This window comes from Apium graveolens, chromosome 7 (genome assembly GCF_009905375.1).
Source record: "Apium graveolens cultivar Ventura chromosome 7, ASM990537v1, whole genome shotgun sequence".
NCBI lineage: Eukaryota > Viridiplantae > Streptophyta > Magnoliopsida > Apiales > Apiaceae > Apium > Apium graveolens.
Window position 1 is genome coordinate 147,695,200 of NC_133653.1, and position 24,488 is coordinate 147,719,687.

At 35.3% G+C, this 24,488-nt stretch overlaps 3 protein-coding genes across 5 annotated transcripts; all 3 read left to right on the top strand.

Annotated features, from left to right (window-relative positions):
- Window positions 1–5,139: 5,139 nt before the first annotated feature.
- On the top strand, window positions 5,140–5,523 carry LOC141674099 (uncharacterized). The gene has a single exon (XM_074480824.1). The coding sequence runs from the start codon at window positions 5,140–5,142 to the stop codon at window positions 5,521–5,523; it is 384 nt and encodes a 127-aa protein (XP_074336925.1).
- An 8,708-nt stretch (window positions 5,524–14,231) lies between these two features.
- Window positions 14,232–17,778, top strand: LOC141672188 (uncharacterized). Of its 3 annotated transcripts, none has more exons than XM_074478722.1 (5): window positions 14,232–14,652; window positions 16,289–16,348; window positions 16,445–16,507; window positions 16,608–16,676; window positions 16,750–17,096. In XM_074478722.1, the coding sequence occupies exons 1-5, from the start codon at window positions 14,404–14,406 to the stop codon at window positions 16,852–16,854; spliced, it is 546 nt and encodes a 181-aa protein (XP_074334823.1). In that variant the 5' UTR covers window positions 14,232–14,403; the 3' UTR covers window positions 16,855–17,096. The 3 variants fall into 3 exon arrangements, with proteins under 3 accessions (XP_074334823.1, XP_074334822.1, XP_074334820.1); XM_074478721.1 differs by lacking the exon at window positions 16,750–17,096 and adding an exon at window positions 17,111–17,778 and having other exon boundaries at window positions 14,236–14,652; window positions 16,611–16,676; XM_074478719.1 differs by lacking the exon at window positions 16,750–17,096 and adding an exon at window positions 17,111–17,778 and having other exon boundaries at window positions 14,237–14,652.
- A 1,630-nt stretch (window positions 17,779–19,408) lies between these two features.
- LOC141670874 (hydroxyproline O-arabinosyltransferase 1-like) lies at window positions 19,409–23,568 on the top strand. Its single transcript, XM_074476915.1, has 8 exons — window positions 19,409–19,947; window positions 20,817–20,884; window positions 20,972–21,173; window positions 21,282–21,379; window positions 21,463–21,532; window positions 22,716–22,787; window positions 22,969–23,082; window positions 23,247–23,568. Exons 1-8 carry the CDS (start codon window positions 19,498–19,500, stop codon window positions 23,304–23,306), a joined length of 1,134 nt encoding a protein of 377 aa, XP_074333016.1. The 5' UTR covers window positions 19,409–19,497; the 3' UTR covers window positions 23,307–23,568.
- Window positions 23,569–24,488: the final 920 nt, after the last annotated feature.

The following is a 24,488-nucleotide window of genomic DNA, read 5'->3' on the forward strand; positions in this document are numbered from 1 at the left end:
TCTGAACACCCATTTTGTACCAAAAACTGATCTGTTCCTTGGTCTTGGCACTAGGGTCCAGACTTTATTTCTTTCAAATTCATTTAACTCTTCTTGCATTGCTTGCACCCAATCAGCATCTTGAAGAGCTTCTTCCACTTTCTTTGGTTCAGTCTGAGAAAGAAAAGAATAATAAAGACATTCATTTGATGTAGCTGTTCTAGTTCTGACACATGCATCAGGATTTCCAATAATTAAGTCAGGTGTATGTGCTTTAGTCCACTTCCTTATAGATGGAAGGTTTTCTCTAGAACTGGATGCTCCCCCATGATCCATGCTGTCTCCATCAACATTTTCTGATGCTCCCCCTGAAATTATGCTCTCTGAGTTGGATCCTTCATTATTTGAGTTTCCAGAAATATCAGAACATGAGTTTCCAGAATTATCAAAACTTGGCCCATCAGAACTTGAAGAGCCTGTTATAGGTTCTGATGCTTCTTGAGATGTGGTTGGTTCTTCAGTATGCCCCCCTGCACAGGTGCATTTTCATTAGGCATAGTCACCACAGTTTCAATAACATCAGAGTTTAATCCATCAGAGTTTGCAGTATCAGGATTTACAATATCAGAATTTAAAACTTCATTCTCGAATCTCAGCTGATCATGATCATTGAAATCTTCAAGTCCAGTAATCTTCTTATCATCAAAAGAGACATTGATAGATTCCATGACAACCCTTGTTCTTAAATTGTAGACTCTGAAGGCTTTTGTAAAAAGTGGATATCCAACAAAAATTCCTTCATTAGCTTTTAGATCAAATTTGGATAGCTGTTCGGGATGAGTCTTAAGAACAAAACACTTGCATCCAAATACATGAAGATACTTCAGATTTGGCTTCTTTTTCTTCACCATCTCATATGATGTTTTTCCATGCTTGTTAATGAGTGTTGCATTCTGAGTAAAAACAAGCAGTCTGCACAGCTTCAGCCCAAAAGTAGGTTGGCAACTTTGCTTCATCAAGCATAGTCCGTGCAGCTTCAATAAGAGTTCTATTCTTTCTTTCAACAACTCCATTTTGTTATGGAGTTCCAGGAGCAGAGAAATTCCTGCTTTATTCCATGGTCTTTGCAGAACTCTTCCATGATCAAATTCTTGAACTTAGTGTCATTATCACTTCTTATGATCTTCACAGAATCTTTGACCAATTTATCCAGTTGCTTGACATGATCAATCAAGATAGATGCAGTTTCACTTTTTGTGTGCAATAAATACACCCATGTGTATCTGGTGAACTCATCCACTATGACCATAGGATATTTCTTCTTTGTAATAGACATGACATTAACTGGACCAAATAGATCAACATGTAGTAGGTTATAAGGCTCAAGAATTGATGATTCAATCTTGCTCTTGAATGAAGATTTTCTTTGTTTTGCCTTCTGGCATGAATCACAAAGGCCATCAGGAGCAAATACTGATTTTGGCAATCCTCTCACAAGATCTTTCTTGACTAGTTCATTTATATTGTTGAAATTTAAATGAGAGAATTTCTTGTGCCAATCCTAGCTTTCTTCAATTGATGCTCTACTCAACAGACAAATTGCAGAACCATCAGTACTTGTTGAAAGCTTGGCTTCATAAATGTTACCATGCCTGTATCCTTTCAGAACAACTTTGCCTATAGATTTGCTTACAACTTCACAGTATTCTTCAAAGAAATCCACATGATAACCTCTGTCACATATTTGACTCACACTCAGCAGATTGTGTTTAAGTCCTGAAACCAGATCTACTTATTCAATGATGATATTCCCAAGATTGATATTTCCATATCCCAGAGTTTTTCCAATATTGCCATCTCCATAAGAAACACCTGGGCTAGCTTTCTCCACAAAGTCTGATAGCAGGGCTTTATTTCCAGTCATATGTCCTGAACATCTACTGTCCAGAACTAGTATATTCTTCCTGTTGCCCTGCAATCATAAAGACCACTAATGATTAGTTTTAAGGACCCAGACTTGCTTGGATCCTTTGGCCTTTTTTAGTTTGTTAACATTTGCAGCGGATTTAGCATCAGAGTTTATGTTAACTGTTTTCTTATCAGAATTTGCAATATTAGACTTTGCATCAAAACTTATACTAGAAGGAAATGCTAACTTTCTTTAAAGAAGGTTTTATTTGATAATAATCATAGTACAAACTATGATATTCTTTACAAGTATAAATGGAATGCCATAAACTACCACAATGAAAACAAGGATTTTTTGGCTTATATCTAACAGACTGACTCTTAACTCCTGATTTTGAAGGTAAGGAGTTTATATTTTTATTCTTCCTGCAAAAAGAAGCCAGATGGTTAGAATTTCCACAGTTATGACATGTTTTTCTAGGAGCATTAGGAACAGGCTTATAATTGTTACTTTTGTTCACACCTTCCTTTCCATTCCTATTTTTCCTAGGTGACTTTACCTTGTTTACATTCTTAACATCTTTCAGCTTATGCTTAAGCTGCCTCTTTGTCATTAAGCCTATGTTAACTTCAGTTGGCTTATCCTGTTTAGGTTTGTCAGAAGTTACTTTCTCCTCAACTTCTGATTTATCAATATCAAACTTTGCAGTTACAAACTTAACAAGATTTACCTTTGGTTTTTGTTTAACAACTATAGGCTCAGTTTCTACAGTTCCCTTACTGTTCTTACCATCTCCATAACCTAAGCCCTCTTTCCATTTTCCACTACTAAGAATATCCTGAGTTGCCTTACCAGAGTTTCCACTACTAAGAATATCCTGATAATCTCTCTTTCCTTTTCAAACTCAGTTTTTAGAGATTCATTCATTTTTAACACTTCATCCCTAACATAAAAGGCATCATCTCTATCTTTCTGAGTTTGATGGAACATGACTAACTCTTTTTCTAAATAATCATTCCTCTTTTTATAAGCAAGATTTTCAGAAGTTAGTCTTTCACATGTTAAAGTTTGATCTTTATAACTAATGAACATGGTTTTAAGATATCTTCTAATTAACTCAGTAATATCATCAGTATGAAAGGCATAAGTAGTTTTTTGGTACCTTTAAGTCAGCAGTATCAGAACTGCTATCAGCATTTGCCATCAAGGCATAGTTTTCCTCATTCTCAGAATCTGAAGCATCTGACCATCTTTTCTTCTTTATGACAAGAGCCTTGCCTTTGTCACTTTTCCCTTTTCTGCAATCTGGAGATATATGGCCTTTCTCACCACAGTTGTAGCATTTAACATTTGAGTAATCTCCTCTGTCAGACTTTCCTCCTTTGCCTTCAGATTTTCTGAAACCTTTCTTTTCAGAACTTGCACTTGTCCTGGAAAACTTCTTTCCTCTTCTGAATTTCCTGTATGCAATCTTTGTGATTACTTTCACCATAAGAGCACACAGCTTCATCATCTCCTCATCATGGTCCATCTCAGGTATACTTTCAGTTTCTGAGTCATCATCACTATCAGAACTTGATGACTCAGTATCAGACTTTGTGATGAGAGCTTTTTCCTTGCCTTTTCTTGAGGCAGCTACTTTGGGACTTTCCTCCTCAGCCACAAAGGCAACTGTTCTTGACTTTCTTCCATTCCTCTTGCTTCTTTGTTCCATCTCAAGTTCATGAGTCTTGAGCATCCCATAAATTTCATCAAGAGTTGTTTCATCAAGATTATAGTTGTCTCTTATTATTGTGGCCTTCAAATCCCATCTTTCAGGAAGAGCTAACAGGAACTTAAGATTTGAATCTTCAATATCATACTCTTTGTCAACTAGTGACAAATCATTCAAGAGTTTGACAAATCTGTCATATAAATCAGTTAATGACTCATCAGGCTTTGAGTCAAAGTGCTCATACTCTTGAGTGAGTATTGTCTTCCTGTTCTTCTTGATTAAATCAGTTCCCTGACACCTTGTTTCCAAAGCATCCCATGTCTCTTTTGCAGTCTTGCAGTTAATTACCCTGTTTGACATGACATTATCAATGGCACTATGCAGTAAGTGTCTTACCTTTGCATCCTTTGCAATCGATGAGATATCTTCAGCAGTGTAATCACTTTTTTCCTTTGGTACAGACTTTGCTGGCTGTCCTGCAACTTCCACAGAGAGTTTGGTTGGCATATGTGGTCCTTCATAAATCCTGTCGAGATATTCTGGATCTGTCGCTTCCAGAAACATAGCCATCTTCACTTTCTATATGGAATACTCAGAAGGTTTCAATATGGGAACTCTTATAGTCTCATATCGACTATGAGTTACAGTTTTTGGAGGTTCTTTAATTTTGGTAGGCTTGGTTGGAGTTTCTTCTTCAAACATGATTAATTTTGGATCTTAAACTGTTTGTGTGTTAACAGAAGGCTCTGATACCACTTGTTAGGTCACACACACTGTAGAAGGGGATTGCATACAGTGTTTAGCACAATCAAATCGAATATAAGAACTTAAGTAACAGAAAACAGATTTTATTCAACAAAATAAACTCTGTTACAATGTGGAACTGTCCTCTCTCAGTGATGAACAAATTATCACGAGAGCTGCTAGAGTTACAAAGAATAATAACTTCGATAATCGTAACACTTATAGTGTAAACTCTATGCCTGTGTTTATATACTACACAGTTACAAGATAATCTTCTAATTGATATGGAATATAATTCTGCTTCCTAAAATATATCAACTAGTTATCTTTTCTTCCAAGTATTCTATTCTTCATAGAATTCCTTCTTCATGCACAATTCTTTCTGTCTTAGTCTCGATCTTCTTTCCTTTCAATCAGCCGCATGCCTTATCTGAAAGTCATCTTAAGTCCTGATATTATCTCATGATAAATATCTTCTGAACCTTAAGTTCTGATAACTTAAGTTCTAATATCTTAAGTATAAGTGTTGATTTCCAGTTAAGTATTGATTTGTCTTATTATGTAAGATCTGAAAACTAAACACAAATTATATTACACATGACATTATCAAATATATCTAACAGGGTAATTAGAAGTCACCAACAGAATCCTACTCTAGGGTATTGAGAAGAAACTCAAAGAAAACAAAAGCAAATGGCCAGAAGAACTGTCAAGCGTACTATGGTCCTATAGAACAAGCCTCAGGACAAGCACTGGAGAGACTCCATTCAAACTAGCTTATGGCACAGAAGCAATGCTCACTATTGAGGTCGGATCTCCTTCTCACATAGCGATAAACTTTGATGAAGAAGCCAACGAAGAAGGACTCAAAACAAATATGGAGTTAATTGATGAGGTCCGGGACCAGGCTGTAGAAAAGATGGAGAGATACAAGGAGAAGACCAGGGAGTATTTCAGCAAGAAGTCCAGAGTCAAAAACTTCCAAGTTAGAGACTTGGTTCTTCAAGACATAGAAGCATCGAATCCTACAAACACTGGGAAGCTAATGCCTAAATGGGAAGGGCCATACAAGGTCAAAGAAGTCCTGAGACCAGGAACCTACAAACTCCTGAACATGGACGGCTTAGAAGTCCCCAATACTTGGCATGGACTTAGACTAAGGAAGTTCTACCAATAGGAAAAAACAAACAAAGTAACCAAAATCTTGTAGCCAGTATGGAAAACAACCAGTTTGTTTTTCCTTATATTTTGTATGAATGAAACTCCGGATTAATGAAAAGCATTTTTCTACATTACATTTATTAAATCTACCTAAAAGAAGCAATCACTAGTCCGGACCATAGATTAGTCTGGACTAGATCAATCACACTCACTTAGAACTAATTTTCTAAGTAAAGAAGCAATTACTAGTCCGGACCAAAGATTAGTCTGGACTAGAGCAACCTTATTTACTTAGAATTAATTTTTTAAGTAAAGAAGCCAACACTAGTCTGGACCAAAGATTAGTTTGGACTAGAGCAACCATATTTATTTAAAATTAATATTCTAAGTAAAGAATCCAACACTAGTCCGGACCAAAGATTAGTCAGGACTAGAGCAACCATATTTACTTAGAAAATTAATTCTAAGTAAAGAAACCAACACTAGTCCAGACCAAAGATTAGTCAGGACTAGAGCAACCATATTTACTTAGAATTAATTTTCTAAGAAAAGAAACAACCACTAGTCCGAACCAAATATTAGTTAGGACTAGAGCAAACATATTTACTTAGAATTAATTTTCTACGTAAAGAAGCCACCATTAGTCCGAACCAAAGATTAGTCTGGACTAGAGCAATCATATTTAATTAGAATTAATTTTCTAAGTCAAGAAGCCATCACTAGTCTGGACCAAAGAATAATTTGGACTAGAGCAAACATACTTAGAATTAATTTTTCCAAGCAAAGAAACAACCACTAGTCCGGACCATAGAATAGTCTGGACTAGATCAATCACATTCACTTAGAATTAATTTTCTAAGTAAAGAAGCAACCACTAGTCCGGACCAAAGATTAGTCTGAACTAGAACAACCATATTTTCTTAGAATTATTTTTATAAGTAAAAAAGCCAACATCAGTCCGGACCAAAGATTAGACAGGACTAGAGCAACCATATTTACTTAGAATTAATTTTTTAAGTAAAGAAGCCAACACTAGTCCGAACCAAAGATTAGTCAGGACTAGAGCAAACATATTTACTTAGAATTTATTTTCTAAGTAAAGAAGCCAACAACAGTCCGGACCAAAGATTAGTCTGGACTAGAGAAAACATATTTACTTAGAATTAATTTTCTAAGTAAAGAAGCCATCACTAGTCTGGACCAAAGATTAGTCAAGATTAGAGCAAACATATTTACTTAGAATTAATTTTCTAAGTAAAGAAGCCATCACTAGTCCGGACAAACTATAAAACCAGATTAGTAGAAACACAATAACTTAGAAAAAATTTCTAATGCAAACACAGTATAGAGAAGTAGAGATAAAAGCAAATAAAAGCGAAGCAAAGATATAACAAAGTTAACCGGGGCAACAAAGCCCGGAGCTAAGTACAAATATTACAATCACAAATCAATAAAAAGTCTTAAAATAACAACAACTCCACAGTGCAGATAAAAAGTAAAGAATCCGGAGCATTTGGAGGAAGGAAACTGGGGCATGGACCGTCGAAAGGCTTCGGATCCCCGAGCCCAGCCTCGATATTCTGCTTGGCCTTAATAAATTCTTCAACAAAGCTATCCCAGTTCGCCTCCGGATTAGTCTTGATATGTTTCTCAGTAATTACCCAGCAACGACCAATCTCCGGAGCCCCAGCATTCGCTATCGCCCTGTCATACTCCTCAGACTTCTTATACGCCTCGATGACCTCCAACTCCAGTTTCAAGGCAGCAATCTGCTTCCGGAGCTCAGCCAAATCTGATTTCAAGTCAGCAGCTTCCTTTTCAACATTCTCAGTCGGGTTGTAACATCGCTAAGATGCTTATTCAGCCCGGACATAGAAGTATCCTTCACAATAATTTGATCCCTCAATTCCCCAATCTCTGTAATCTTGTCAGCAATTATGGTCCGGGAAATCTTGAATTCATTATATGCAAGAGAAGCAGTTTTGGCCATGTACCCACCAAGCTACAAAGAAAATGTTACAAATCTCAGAAAAATTCACAAGGTAAAAACAGAAGAAACGGAGCAAGCAAAGAAATATTGCATACCTGGCCCCAGAGACGAGTACATTGCTTCATCGTGGAATCGAATCTGGAGGCATTCATCTCCCTCCATTCGGCGGCTGAGGGAATCTCAGCCATAAAACGGGCAACATTCATATCCAACCCCAGACTGCTCCTCTCTGAACGCTCCTCTGCCAAGCCCTTACCCTTGTACGCTCCGGACTCAGCAACAAGATCAACCTTCCCACCCCGGGGAGGCTTTGAACCAACACTCCGAAGCCTCTTCCTCCTCCGAGTTACATCCACCTCAAGAACCCCCCCCCCCCAAAGGCTCTATCTCCTCCAGATTCTCAAACTCATCACCGAGCTCAACATCATCTTCCTTATCCAGAGCCCTCTCCTGTTCCCCGAATTCTGGTCTGGAAACAGCATTACTTTGAGACCCTTCCTCCGGAGCAGGATTAGATCCGAAGCTTGCAATGGAAGCCTTCTTTGTCAACTTGAATGCAGTTCCCAGCCCTTTCAAAGCATCACTGTAACCAGAAGATGACATGTCCGAATTGAAGTGAGGTAAACCTGCCAAAGAAGCAACAAGTAAAATTATAAGCACAAATACATGACCACAAAACATTACAAGCAAGTAACAAGACCTAGTCCGGACAAAAACAAAAAACTTACATCCTAACCGATGCATAGTCTTATGAATCATGACGGTGTATCGGGTCAGCTGAATACCCAAACATTCATAAAAAGTGAAAACCATCCGGATTGCATCTCCCCGGAGAGTGGCTCCAGGGAACCTAGTCCGGAATTCCTCATGAGAAATATGAGGAAGATACCGCAAATCCAGACCTCTTAGCATAATCAACTCCCAATTCTAGTGCTTCAGGGAGGACTGTTGGATAACCGGCGTATAAGAAGAACCACAGCCACACTCCGAAGCCCGGAATCGAAGCTCATATAGTGGCATCTGGCTAAACCTAACCAAACTAAATATATGGTGCCACAACCTGAATGTAGGCTGTACCTTGAACTGATTGCAACAAGCAATGAACCAAGTCATCCACTTTATCCCATTGGGGGTTATCTGCATCGGAGACAACTGGCACTTATATTTACAAAGATGTTTCTGAAAGAGGTGTCAGTGCGGATTCCACCCGGAGCGCAGATGCTCCAACCACACCGGAACGAAGCCATCCGCCGGTCTATGGTAGATCCGCTCACCGGGCTCCGGTCACCTCCATTCAATCCGTGGATCCAATTGGAAGGCAACCCATATTGATGGATCTTGCGCCACATGATCTAAGGCAGCATACTCATCTTTCAGCTCATAAGGCTCCTTGGCCATAATACTACCCGCAAACCTCCTATCAAACTTTTCACGGTCATATGGCCCCGGACCAGCATTGGGTTGTCTTGCATAGTCGGACCAGATACTCCTATAATACCAACTATTTTCTATTTCCTCACTCTTGGTGATGAAATAGTTCGGTACATCCACCCACAACCCCTTCGGAGTACATGGCACCTTCCTAGGAGAAATCTTTCCTACGGTCAGCTTAGTAATTGCACTGGCACCAGATATAGATGCCTTTTTTCCCATCTCAATGCGCTCAGAACCAGAAGACGAATCCGAATCTGACGGGCCAGGGTAGCAGGAGATATAAGCCTTTGCACGAGCTTTAGTCCAGACCATAAACCTAAAACAAGTGACAGAGGTTAGTCTAAGTCCCTACAAATTTTTATCTTGCATCCTATAATGGTCCGGACTACCCTACGCTCAATTTTATTAAAGTCATATATATTCAGTTCGGAGACAAGAAATTAGTTACACAATACTCTCACCCCCCACAAAAATACTATAACCCCAGATCACAAAATTCGGACTAAAAAATACACTAAACCAATAAGCAAAACCCACATTAGTCCGCACTCAAAATACAACCAAATCAAACAAATACAACAAACAAATCCGGACTCGGCCTAAAAGTCCGAACCAATCTACAAACCCTAAAACCAGAAACACTACCCAAACGAAATCAAACGCCAAAATACAACAAAAACACATATACACACAGATATATAAACACATATAAAAGCCCAAGAACACAAGAACAATAGGCACAATCAAGATGCAGAAGCAGAAGGCAATATAGGGCATAATTGATTGAGGAAACAACAAAAATTAAAGCAAAAGAAGAACAAGAACAACTTACAAGAGCAGATTTTACGGAGCAACTGAAGACGAAAACACAATAATTCACAAACACTCGCAAGATCCGTCCAAACACCGAGCACAGAAAAGGAAGAAGAAGAGAACGAGAAGAAGAAAGAAAGCGAAAAATTGATGAAAAGTAAAAAACAAAAGAATTGCGGGGGGAGGGGGGGTCTTTTATAAGCAAGTGAATTCCTAGGGGCAGATCCACGCGGCCAAATCCTGGCCATCCATCAAGAAGAAATATATATGCAAATATATATATATATATATAGTATTTATTGTAAGTCATTATTACAGCACGTCTTTTTAAAAGATAGTTGTAAAAATTCAAATCATTGGGGGGAAACCCCCAAAACCATTTCAATTTCAGGTCCGGAGCCGTAGAATCAACACAATCCGGACTGCGGGCAAGAAAAACTCAAATTCTTCTAAAGACATCCAACCTTAGTCCTGATTGGCTGAACTTGACCCAATCCGGACCGGGGGCAAGAAAAGCATAAATTCTTCTAAACCAACCAACCTTGGTCCTGATCGGCCGAACTCAACACAATCGGGACTGGGAGGAAAGCAAAGCTCAAATTCTTCTAAACCAACCAACCTTAGTCCTGATTGACTGAACTCAACACAATCCGGACTGGGGGGAAAGCAAAGTTCAAATTCTTCTAAGCCAACCAACCTTAGTCCTCATTGGCTGAACTCAACACAATCCGGACTGGGGGGCAAGCAAAGCTCAAATTCTTCTAAAGACAACCAACCTTAGTCCGGATTGGCTGAACTCAACACAATCCGGACTGGGGGGCAAGCAAAACTCAAATTCTTCTAAGCCAACTAACCTTAGTCTTGATTGGCCGAACTCAACACAATCCGGACTAGGGGGCAGGCAAAGCTCAAATTCTTCTAAACCAACCAACCTTAGTCCTGATTGGCTGAACTCAACACAATCCGGACTGGGGGGGCAAGCAAAACTCAAATTCTTCTAAACCAACCAACCTTAGTCCTGATTGGCTGAACTCAACACAATCCAGACTGGGGGCAACCAAAGCTCAAATTCCCTAAACAAAACCAACATTACTCCCCCATCCAGAAAATCTACATAAGGGAGTGCGGGGCACATGATAGTACATGTAGCTCCTTAGAGGTCCAAGCCCGGACTCCTAACTAGATCCAGTCCCGCACACCACTAGTTCTAACTGGCACTGGCCCAATCCCGCAAGCCCAATCTTGGGAAATCCCAGCACGTGAGGCGCTTGCCTAAGCACATGATAGGGACAACTGTCACCCATCAATCGTTGGAATAATCAGGGCACGTGTCAGAGGATCCTCAGAACATTCCTCCACTCCTAGAACCGACGACTACGATTAGGGGTGAGCAAAACCGAACCGAAACTGAAAAACCGAACCGTATAATTTCAGTTCTGTTTGGTTTGAATTTTTTCAAAATTTCGGTTAATTCGATTTTTCGGTTTAACTAAAATAATATTGGTTCGGTTCGATTAATCTAAAAATTATTTCGGTTCAACCGAAATAACCGAAATCTAATTATATATATTTTTGAATTATATTTTATTTATATATAATATAATATAGTAAATATAAACAAAAAACAGACTATATGTATCTTCAATTGGTGAATGTATGTATCTTCAATTTTTTACATATATAATATAATATAATATGTATTCTTTTAACATTTCGAATTATTTTTTATTTTCATTTTAAATTATTTTGACAAAATTTTAAATATTTCAATTTTCATAAACCGAACCGAATTAACCGAAATAATTCGGTTCTGTTTTCGGTTCGGTTTGTGCATAAGTTTGGTTCAGTTTGGTTAGGAAAAATTATCACTTCGGTTTTTGGTTAATTCAGTTTGGTTCGGTTGCTGAACGAACAGACCGAATGCTCAGCCCTAACTATGATTTGAAGGTAGCAACCCCTAAACTCTACCCTTGGGCTATAAATAGCCTAAGGATGAAAGGTTTTGGGGTTAATCACTCTCACACTCATATCCACCTTGCATTCCTATCTATTTTCATCTTCCCCAAAAACGAGTTCTTACTCTCGTATCGGAGGCGACGTGGGACCAAACCCCCTTCCGGTGTTATTTTGTAGGAGGCCCACCACAACTATACCTCCACAGTGGCGAAAGATCCAAGCACGGCGTCGAAGGAGCAGCCCCGCCATCAGGAGTTATCATTAACAAGCACCGACCGACCGACTACTAAAATTTTAATGTTTCGTCTATTATAATATAATATAGATAACAATATGTATCTTCAAAACAGGATAAAAACCTACACTGGGCTTTCTGAATTCCCATGTTTGAGATTGAATGTAGAGAGAATGTTGTTGCAGAGTAGAGCTCATCATTATGTGTAATGTAGCTCATGTGAGATGTGAGAGAAACTTGCAGATTTCTGAGTTGGTAATCTAATCTCGCAGTAACTATGGAAGGAGCTTATATAATTTGTTTTGTAACGTACCTACAGAGAAGGAAGTGGATGTGTGATACCATGTTTTGGGCTTTTCTGTAGTTAATAATTTGGGCCTCATTTTCTTTTTCTAGACTGCTAGCCTAGTTCTGGTTCAACAGAAATGTGTTGACTGAGTGGGGGGTCAATTGAATAAAGTGAAATGACTTGACGCTTCTTTATTGAAACTCAAAGTCTGGAATAAATTACTACTAGGGATTCCTTTTGATTTGTCAATAATCACGTGCGTGTTTTTGTTTTAAGAGGGGCATGCATGTTTTCTGATATAGTGTGGGCTGGGTTTTTTTGACTGAAAAGGTCTCGGGCCTGATCTAGAGCAGCCCAATACATCAGAAATTCCTTAAATTAATAACTATAAATAAACAATATAAAAAACTGTGATAGTGTAATATCCTTAGAAATCAAATAAGGCAGATATGCATGCTTTTCGGGTAAATAAGACAGATATGAAGAAGGTAATTGGAATGCTGGATATCCTAACATTTAGCATTTCATTTAACAGAGCATTCATTCATTATTTTATTTATCATTTATTTTTTTTTAACTTTTAATAGGTTAAATAATTTTTTTTATTTAAAATCTTCAAATGATAGGTTAGCTATTTTTTTATTTTAATTATATTTTAACCCGTTTTAATCGTATAATTTCTTTTAACCCGATCTCATTATATTGGCCAAATTAATTCAATCTAATTCTGCTGTTTTAGTTTTATTTTTTTAGCCCGGATAAATATTATAATTTTCTTTTTCAAAGTGAATATTGTATATTATATAATTTTATTCCGAGGTCATTATTCTTATTTTAAAATTTTCTCTTTTATATTTTATATTCACATGTTAAAATTTTTAATTTATGTATTTCATAATTTATATTTTAATATTATTTAAAAAAAATTATAATAATTTATAAATTATAATTTACCAAGCATAATATCAACTTATAATTAATTTATAAGACCTAAATAACTCCCTAAAATTAGGGCAGTACAGAAGGTACCTCCAGTTTAAACTCAACGCTCCCACTTTACACTTTGGCCTATCCTCTCAAACATAAATAAATCTATATATTTATATATTATAATAGCCGAAATAAAAATAATTTGGTTCAACGGTTTGGTTGAACGATAATTTCCTAATTTTGATTATTACAAAAATAGATAAATAGTTTTATATATCTAAAAAACTACTAAATTATTAAACTACTACAAAATATAGTATAGTTATCCTACTAAACTACCAATACAACTTATTCTATTATTAAAATATATAAATAATAGTGTTATATATCTGCTAAACTACTAAATTGTTAACTATTATAAATAATCTATTTATTCTACTAAATTACGACCACATGTTATTATATTTTTTTATTATAAATTTATAATCATTATATATTTATATAAATATTTTAATAATATAATATAACTGGATAAATAAAAATTTAAAATATTAATGGGAACCCGTGCATCGCACAGGATTTATGCTAGTATTTGTCTATACTATACTATAATAGCCGTAATAGAGATAATTTGGTTCAACGGTTTGGTTCAACGATAATTCCCTAATTTTGGTTATTTAAAATAGATAAATAGTTTTATATATCTAATAAACTACTAAATTATTAAAATACTATTAAATATAGTATACTTATCATACTAAACTACGAATATAACTTATCCTATTATTAAAAAATATAAATAATAGTGTTATATATCTGCTAAACTACTAAATTGTTAAAATACTAGAAATAATCTATTTATTCTACTAAATAATGATTACATGTTATTCTATTTTTTTATTACAAATTTATAATCATTATATATTTATATAAATAATTTAAAAATATAATTCAATTAAATAAAAAAAATTAAAATATTAATGGAAACCGTGTACATGCTAGTGTATAATAAAAACTCAAAGGGGATTTATGCTAGTGTATAATAAAAACTAAAAGGGGATATAATGGGTGTGTGTTCCATATTAATGTGACCTTCCACACGCAAAGTCACACAACACCCCCTCCCTCTCTTATTTCTCTCTCTCCGCCACTCTCTCTCTCTCTCAACATCAACACAAATACAATACACAAACACCCAGAGTCTTGTAATTATAAATCTAGGAAATAACAATAATAATCTAGAGGATAAATGGGAGATGATAAATGGACTAAAAAGGCCTTTAGAGACGACTCCATTGTGGTGGCCTTACTCTTACAAATCAAACAACAACACAAATCACCTCCATCGTCGACGTTGCCACCGTTAAGGTGGGGACAGCGTCAGCTGCGCTCGAAAGCATCATCGTCCAAAGATCGATACACCTCTACAACTAGATGCAGTCCTACCACGCCGCTCTCATGGAGCGACGGCTGTGACACCTCCGCCACTAGATCTAAGGTTCGTCTATATCTGTTACAAATTTCTCTCTTTTTTTATGGATGACGTCAGCTCGCCGGATCTGACCTTAACAAAATTGATGACTTCTCTCCTACGTTATCTGTTTATTTTCTCAAATTATTTTTTTTAAGATTTTATTTTTCCGTTAATTGTAGTATCACGTTCTGTAGGGGAGAGAACAAACGGACATTCGTTTGTGTGTTTTTTTTACCATTTTACCCTTCATCATCCCCAATTCCTCTTCATTCATCCCCTTGCTTCATCTCCTTTTTATGATGGGGAGTGATGAACTGGGTTCTTCCTCTACAGTTATAAAGATGGTGTGTGTATATGTATATGTGGGTTGTACGTGTCTTTTTATATTTTCACCCCCTTCTCTTCTGTATCTTATCTTCTGTATATATATATATATATTTTTATTTTCTTTTATTTCATAGAGGCTGTAAAAATAATTTAGATACTTAGTGAATTATTATTACATTTTTTTATTTTGGGTAAATTTGATAGATCCGTGAGACTTCGGGTACAGGCACACCCCTATTGTTGTTTTGTTCTCATTTCGTGGGATTTTAATTTTTTATTATTTTATGTTTCGTAGATAATGTTTGGATCCAGATTTTTGGAATATTATATTCATATGTATTATTTTTATCTGAATTTTAATTTTGGAGGGTTGGAGGGGGGGGGGGGGTTGAATTAAGGTGATGGTGAATGTGGTTGGTCAAATGGGACTGGTGGGTGTCATACCAATGGATTACAGAGTTCTTATTTCGTTTCTGGAATTATTTTAATTTTTAATTTGTTAAGTTAAAATTATGTGTGGGTTTTGACCTTTTTTCTTTGGTATACACAAACATCATCCTTTTAGATTTTTTTGAATTTTAGGTTGATCTTTCCTTCCCTTGTGTTTTATTACCCTTTTTAATTTAATTATTTCTAATTTCCCCTGATTTTAAGTATAAAAATTACAATGTGGGGTTGGTAGATGCTTTGAGTGGGCTTCTTCACGTGACTACAAAATTAATGGGGTCAATTTTTTAGACGTGTAGGACCCTCCCCTTTCCCTTTGGCCCTGTTCTATGTTAGTTCTTTTTTATATTTATTCAGTTATTGATTTTGTTGTTTTGTAGAGGCTAGATTCTTGAATGTTGAATTATAGTTTGTTTGTTTTACTAGTACTAATAGCAGTAATTACTATTGAGGGGTGGGGGTAAAATGGCAGTAGCACACCTCAGTATTATTGTCTGAAGGAGGGTTGTTTTGTCATGTTCAAGTTCCCACATCAGATCTCCAGTACTCTCCCCTCTTTTCCATCTTGTCTTCTTCCCTTTTCCTGTTCTCAAGGACCCCATTAAAGTTTGTGAGTGAGGGGACCTGTTTATTTATTTTTGTAATGGCCTCGAGTTTATCCATTTTATCGTAATTTTATATTTCTTTTTCAGCTATTATATAGAAACTTGTTATCTGATCCTGATCTTTAGAATTGGTGTTTATCTTATCCCCTGATCCTTTACATTGTTGGATTAACTGCTCCGATTACTAATGCTGTGTTGGTTATCGTTTTATGTTTTGGTTCTTTTTCTGAAATATGAAAAAAGATTGCGTCTTTAAGTAGATAATGGATCTTTTTCTGCAGGGTACTTGTGCTTATGAAGCTAGAACATCCGGTGCTTGTAAGAAATCTAGGAAAAAGAAGGTAATCTTGTTTACAAGGGAATTCGTTTGAGTTTATTATAAAATGATTATGGTTTTATTATATGTTTTACTGATGCAATCTTCATGTGTTTGACAGACTTTTTCTGAGCTTAGAGAGGAAGAAAGTTACTTGATGAACGAAAGGATGCATTTGGAGAAAGTATGTTCCTAATGAATTACAAATTTACCTTTGCTTTCTTTTCAGTATTGAATTTGTCCTTCACGATTCTATACTAATTTTTGCTGTTCAATTTAAACAGCAGTTGGCATCAGTAAATGTAACATTGAATGAACAAAGATACAGAGGAGATAATTTGAAGAGAATTAAGGTTAGCATTTTTTTGTCTGTGTTTTCTTCCGAGTATTCTCTTCTTGGATCCCTTTCTTAAAATTCTGCAAAGACTTGATTTCCAGTATTCATCCTGGATGTTAAGAATTTGGCCTAAAGTGAACTTGATCTGGCATTTACACTGTCATATTGATTATTTGATGCGGGTTGAAGGATAGCTCTTCGTCTTCCTTACCCTAAATTGTTAATAGGGGTTAAGGAAAATAATATAGTGTGGTGTTGGATTTTTACTGTCAAAAGTCGAAAACTTTTGTTGCTTCCAGTATATGACTTCTGTGGTAAATTACAAAGTTGAGCATCGTATTTTCTTCTTTTTTGTCAGAGGACAGGGCAAAGAGCAATGTATTTTACTTTATGTGCATATTAGTATATTACTATATGAAACTCTACTAACACGGTTCTTCATGTATGCAGCTTGATTTCCAAGGACCTACTACAAATGAAATGCTTGCACCAATGCCTGGAATGTTCTTTCACTGTCGACAAACAAAAGCATCTTTGGACATCCAGAATAATTTAATCTTTCCAAGACAAGCGATTAATAATGATCCAGAATCCTCCAGCTCCTGTAAAGTAGCCAAGGATAATGAAAGCGGGGAGAGATGCTTCATTTTACCGGATCTCAATATGATGCCATCTGAGGACCCAGGTTGTTAGAGTTTATTATGTGAAGAAGCACATAACCTTGATTTAGTAGAGCAGCGTCTTGGTCCAATAAAAGGTGAAGTGTTAAAGCCAACTCTGAAACACGTACGTATTGGCCAAAGAACTAAATGTTTATTAGATTATCAGTTTCAAAATTGGAGATTGATTTCTATAGCATTAAGCATCACTTGTTTGTGAATTTTAAATGGACTAAATGGGAAGTCATTATGCAATGGAGGTAGCTCAACCATGCTTGTCTACCTCTTATCCAGGGTTATTAATATCATTGTCATAATCAGCTGGATTTTTGAAGACAATGTTCAATAGGAGTAGCACATAGCGGTTAGATATGTGAAATACTGCAGGAGAATTATTTTTTTTCAGTGTACTGTAGCTAAATACTTTTTAATGCCTTAATTAAGTTGGGAAATTTTAGATGCGGTATTCTCAGTGCAAACATTAGATATAAAGATAATACAGCATACATTAGTTTTCAGTATTGTTTATTTTTACTCTCAAATCAAGCATGCAGTTGGAGATATTTGTGGCCGGCTTTTATTTATCATTACTAAAATGGGATCAGTTGACATACTTTTTAAACCTGTATGATAGTTAGCGCAACTTGATCTATCATGGATATTTTTTTTTACTGCTCCTGGGCTGTAGAATTTTGGCTTGGAAAAACGCATTTATGCGGGAAGAGTAAGAAGTGCGGAGGTTGTTGCACCAGTTTAGTGGAATTATATTAGGTAAATTAATGTATTGTTACAGGTACTTGGAATCAATTTAGGAGCCAGTGAAAGTGGACCAGCAGACTAGAGATCGAACTTGTATCCTTTCAGAGCAATGTCAAGAAATTACAGTTCAAAAAACGCGCTATACGTAGGACCATCATTAAATACTAATGTTAAACTTATTCACAGCCAACAACTAAAAAATAATCAGATTCAATCTTTAATGAAACCATTATCAGTTTCTTCATTTTATTTTCTCTAGTAATAAATAAAATCTGTTAAAGCGGAAGAAATCAATTCACTCTAAAATTTCAGCTTAAGAAACTTCCTGAGTAATGTAACTAATCAATTGTTATAATAAAATCTGTTATGAATGGAATAATCTGTTAGCCGTTACCCGAGAAATTTTAAAATAACTAACCTATAATTTAAAATTAATAAGTGACTTAAAATTTATAAGTAGATGAATACTTATAAATTATGTAAGTGTTTGGTTAATTTTGCTTATAAGTTAATTTTTTTTGAACTTAAATACTAAAATAAATAAATTTTAAATATGATTATCTTAATTCATGACTTTTAAATTAATTTAACATTTTAAAATATATATTTAAAAACTAAAATTAATAAAAAAGTGAAAAATCAAAATAAGTTGAGAAAAAATACGTCATTACGGTCTGTTTGGCCATCACTGAATAAGTGGCTTATTGTCTTATAAGCCCGTAAATACTTATCGATGAGTGTTTGTCGACCAACCTATAAGTTGAATTTACAAACTTATAAGCTGATAAGTTGAATGTTAGTAACGACCTATTTTTTTCTCAACATATTTTGATTTTGATTTTTTTTTAATTTTAGTTTTTAAATATTAAGTTAATTTAAAAGTCATGAATTAAGATAATAATATTTAAAAAAAAAATTATTTTAGTTCATTTAAATTAAAAAAAATTAACCAAAGACTTAACTAACTTATAAGTATTATATACTTATCACTTTATTTATTAATTTTAAATTATAAGTTACTTATTTTAAAAATTCCCGCACCACACTAACATTAAACTTATCAAATTATAAGTTGTAATTTAAGTTATAAGTTGGTCTGACAAACAATTGAACATAAGTACTTACAAGCTTATAGCTTATAAGCATTACTTTAATTATTTGGGTCGACAGCTAAGGAATTCAGAAATTACCTAAAACAGAATAGGTTATAATGACATTCGGACAGAGGTGGTACAAACAAGTAGAATGTAATTAAATTTGATTAGTTTTTGTTTTAATTATGTCCCAACTAATCTGCTGCACAACTAACTCAACACACAATTCTACAAGTAACTTCTTTACAGACAGATAACTATACTTCCTCCTCATCTTCTTTACATTGACAAACACTGCACTGGGCACACTCACATATTTATACATATGTTTGTCTCTCCATGCGAAAAAAAGGGAGGAGAAAGAATGGGTTCTGGGTTTATGTTGGTGATGATCATAATGCTAAGCTTCACCGTAGCCATGATCACATACAACACAATACTCTCAACGCAATCATTTAGACAAGAGTTGCCAGTTGTATCAAATGGTCATGTATTCTTAGTGGATCCTGTGATTGAGATGCCTGCAGAGAAAAAAACAAGAGCTGATAGTTCAGAAAACAAGAAGAGAATGTTTCACACAGCAGTGACAACTTCAGGAGGAGTTTACAGTCTATGGCAGTGTAGAATAATGTACTACTGGTTCAAAAAGTTCAAGAATGGGCCTAATTCTGAAATGGGCGGGTTTACAAGAATTTTGCATTCTGGGTTTCCTGATGATTACATGCATGAGATTCCCACTTTTGTTGCTCAACCACTTCCGGATGGACAGGATCAGGTATTCATCACAAACTGCCCCATTCTCCTTTTTTAATTTCTAATGTATATTTATTGTATTTGATTCTTCAATATTGGATATCGTTTCTGATGAATTTGCATTGTGTGGGTTTATGATTCTGGTTTAAAAGTTTTGATGAGTTCAATTTTATTAAGTACCATCCCCCCAATCCCATATGTCATGTGGCGTTTAACTTTTTGTGGTTATAAATCTGTTTAGCAAAAAGAAAAGTCTGAAATAAAACCCATAATAATGTATAATTTTTTAAAAATTTATTAAACTTCTATGTAATATTTGGTCAAAATTTGAACAATTTGATTAAAAGTTTCAAACCAGATCGGAAATATGGGATTTAGGGAGTATTATATGAGTGTTGTTAATGTTCAAACAGTATTTTCTTATAGCATTTTTTAATGCACCGGAGTTTGGAGAGGCTAGATTCTCACAAATAATTTTGTTTGAAGCAACAGCATACTTTAGGCACCAAGAAAGGTTTTGGTGCAGCCTTCGAAAATTTGGCTCTCCCGGAGGAGGTCCGACTACTGGTGATTTGCGTGTGTTTAACTATAAAAAAACAGTATACTTTAGGCTAGTGAGAGGGGCAGGAGCAGTACACATTCGCGATTTATTTTAGTCAATTGTATTAACAGTACTTCTAGAAATAAATGATGTACCATTTTCAGTACTAATTAAACTGAAACTCAACTAATCCTCATGATCAGAGATTGTTTGGGAGTTGGGAGTAACCATAAGTTTAAAACATTTGCTTATGAATTATGATACACTACTGAAGCCTGAAGGAGGTGTAATTATATGAAAAAAAAATATCTTGGAATTTTTTTTATTTGTATGACCAAAATCGCTTGCAGGGTTATATAGTACTCCATAGACCTTGGGCTTTTGTTCAATGGCTTGAACAAGCAAATATTGAAGAAGAGTAAGCATTACCTTAATGAATAAATTTTCAAAATAATCTTACACTCTATTACTGAAATCATCTTATTTTTATTATCTTTTCATGTAGCTACATATTGATGGCAGAACCAGATCACATTATCATGAAACCAATACCAAACTTATCCCAATATGGCCTTCCAGCTGCATTCCCATTCTTTTATATCGAACCTCAGAAAGAAGAGGCCATTCTTCGAAAATTCTTCCCAGAAGAAAACGGACCTATTACCAACATTGATCCCATAGGCAACTCCCCCGTCATCATTCACAAGGTACGTATGTACCCTGCACTTATAACTTAATTGCATATGGCAGTGTTACATTTTTAAATTTTCGTTGATTAGTTTCTTTCTTAATGATGTTATGTGAAACTGGTTTAGGAACTTCTACACAAGATTGCTCCAACTTGGATGAATGTTTCATTAGCTATGAAAAAAGACCCTGAAGCAGACCTATCTTTTGAGTGGGTACTTGAGATGTAATTTAGCTAAACTCAAACAACGTAAGAATACATTTCATTTTCCCCCCATCGTCTGTGTTTCATTAGTAAGAACCTTACAGGTATGCTTATGCTGTCTCATCAGCTCTTCATGGTGTTATTAGCATCTTATACAAGGACTTCATGATACAGGTGTGTTCTAGTTATATATTTCTTCACCTAAACAGTGATATTATCAAGTTCATTTTTGGAGAAGATGAAGTACTTCTGCTCTCTTTCATAACCTGGTTGGTTTCTTATGTTGACATTGGAGGATCCTAAGTGTCTCTTTTTATTAGCCATTACAAAAGATCTGGATTTTTCTTCAACATCTCAATTACGTATAGTTGGAAGATCCAAATTTTGTATGAGTTGTTTTTGTATATGGCTGGATACACTATCCAATCTGTTCAAATAGTGTTCAACTAGTAGATTCCGGTTATATGCTTTTGCTTTCATCGTCAGAGATTGTATAAAAATAGAAAGACCCACCTTGTGACCCACAACTGCATAACTGGTGGCATTCTGGAATGAATTTCATAATGATCCATTTAGTGAAGCAGATGACAGTCTACTTCATGAATACTATCACGTCCTCTGCTTCATGAATACAATCATGTTGTGACAGACAACAATAGCATATTTTGGTAGCATTATTCATGAAGCAGATGACTAAATCAATTAACAGGATCATCCCGTAGTGAATAGGAAATTCCCGAGGTTCCTGATTTTTTGCATGATATCTCAAGTTATGAACAGAATCCATTAGAGGTGTTTTCTTCTCTTTGTGAAATAATGAACTCATATCTGATCTATGAAGAATTTAATATCTTCCTTGTGCCTATGAACTCGGTTACATTATGTGAAAGAACAATATTAAAAACTCGGTTGCATATCTAGAATTGAAGTGTGGTAGATAACCCTGCCTCTCTTGGAAAGAAGACTGTTTGAGTCTCCATAGTCATGTGTTTATGAGTATGTAAATATGTAATTGACCTTTACTAAAACAAAAAGAAAGAGAATGGAAGAAAGAAAGGTAAAAAAGAACTTGATCGCACTAAAAGAAGCATATAAGTTCTGTGTTAAATTTGCTTCACAAAGCTGGAAATCTAACAGAAGTAGGAATTGTATAACATCTATTAAATAGTTGCAGAGAATTCATTGATCTACGTTCATATCTAAATGAATGCACAAGCCTTCCTCCGACTTTCTACAATTAGTAGGATTCCAATGGTTAACTACATGTATTTTCATTTGATATGCTTAGTTGTGATTCTCGAAAGTTCAACAGTTATTCTAGTTACAGAGTTACTAAAATTTGTTTATAATGAAACAGCCTCCATGGGATAAGGAACTAGGAAACAAGTACATACTCCATTACACATATGGATGTGACTTTGATATGAAGGTATTTATTTAGTTTTAGCCTTTTTTTTTTAATTCGACAGATAAGATGATTTAGGCAAAAGGTGTTCTTGTACGTGTATCTACTAAATATGTTCAGAATTTTATTCCACAGAAATCATTTTCCGGGGTGCATTTTATATTCTAATAATCTTAAATATCACCATTATTGCTGTAACATTCAGGGCCAGTTTATGGAAGGAAAGTTTGGTGAGTGGAGATTTGACAAAAGATCTTATGAAACTACATGGCCTTCAAGAAACCTTTCATTGCCTCCCCCTGGTGTGCCAGAAAGTGTGGTATGTTACATTTTTACACATGGGCTTCTCTTAAAAATGGCTTTAAACGATATAGCAACTTGTACCAAATAATTTATTCAAAAATTATAATACACCTATGGTTTTCGAGATAAATGGATGTGGTTGTATCTTGTGCTCAAGCTGATAAGTAATCTGGTTGACAGGTAACTCTGGTGAAAATGGTGAATGAGGCAACATCCAACCTTCCTAACTGGGGGTCGTAAGTTAAGCAGTAATGCTACACTGTAAAATTTGAAACTTTATATTTCTGTAACTGTAAATACTATACAAGGACAACACAGTGAGTACAAGCTAAGAGAAAGAGAGTTTGTTGGACATGAAACAAATTACAGACTAGTGTATAAGATAAACATAAAGTTCAACAAGAACTTATTTATATTGCCTAGCAGCAACATCAATGCAGAAATAGCATAAATAGACATTCATGTTCCTGCATAAATAGACATTCATTTCCTTTATAGCACAGAGATATTAGTTCATGATTGTCTTCTTCAAGAGTCATATCCGTTAACACTCCTCGTTAACTTTGTAGCTGCAAACACCAAGTTTATACCTTAAGAACCCATATCTATTCTTCAGAAGTGCTTTTGTTAGGATGTCGGCACTTTGTACTTCTGACTTGCAGTGAATTAGTTTCACTTTTCCTTCCTTTTGGACTTCTCTTAGGAAATAAAATTTAATCTTAAAATGCTTGGTTTTATCATGAAACACTGGGTTGTCAGCAATTGAAATTGAAGCTTGGTTGTCCATAAACATTGGTGTGCATTCTTGTTGTTCCATGGGTAGCTCAATCATGATCTTTCTCAACCATAAGGCTTAATTTACGACAACCGTTGCATTTACGAATTTTGCCTCAACTGGGGACTGAGCTGTTGTTTCTTATTTATTGAACTCCAAGAGAACATTTCATAACCAAAAGATAAAATAATAACCCGACGTGCTTTTCATATCATCTTCACATCCATCCAAATCGCTATCAGCATATTCATGGAGTTTAAAATTCTGAACTTTATTGAACTTTACTCCATAACCAATTGTGCCTTTAACATATCGTAAGATTTTTTCCCCAGCTTGAAAATGAATTTGACTAGTACAATGCATATATCTTGAGAGGATATTTACAGCATTCATAATATCCGATAAAATTTATGTACGGTCCATCAACTTGAGGAGCACCATCATTTTCGTGAAACTTCTCTTTGTTATTCATGGGGTTACTTCATCAGAATGTCTTGGCATATTTCTTCTGACAATTATATTTCTTCTGACAATTGAATATCTCATCATTGTTTTGCTGCACTGTTACAAGTAAATCACCAACGTACAATGACACAACAAGAATTTCATCATTTGATTTTTTGCAATAGAGTTTGGCTTCACTTAGA

Bases quoted from the DNA above. Each gene is read 5' to 3' on its own strand.
- LOC141670874 (XM_074476915.1), top strand. From the start codon at position 19,498: ATGTTTGTCTCTCCATGCGAAAAAAAGGGAGGAGAAAGAATGGGTTCT. The intron at 19,948-20,816 runs GTATTCATCACA...AATCGCTTGCAG, and splicing joins TTCCGGATGGACAGGATCAG to GGTTATATAGTACTCCATAG. The intron at 22,788-22,968 runs GTATTTATTTAG...TGTAACATTCAG, and splicing joins GATGTGACTTTGATATGAAG to GGCCAGTTTATGGAAGGAAA.
- LOC141674099 (XM_074480824.1), top strand. From the start codon at position 5,140: ATGCTCACTATTGAGGTCGGATCTCCTTCTCACATAGCGATAAACTTT.
- LOC141672188 (XM_074478719.1), top strand. From the start codon at position 14,404: ATGGGAGATGATAAATGGACTAAAAAGGCCTTTAGAGACGACTCCATT. The intron at 14,653-16,288 runs GTTCGTCTATAT...CTTTTTCTGCAG, and splicing joins CCTCCGCCACTAGATCTAAG to GGTACTTGTGCTTATGAAGC. The intron at 16,349-16,444 runs GTAATCTTGTTT...TGTGTTTGACAG, and splicing joins AGAAATCTAGGAAAAAGAAG to ACTTTTTCTGAGCTTAGAGA.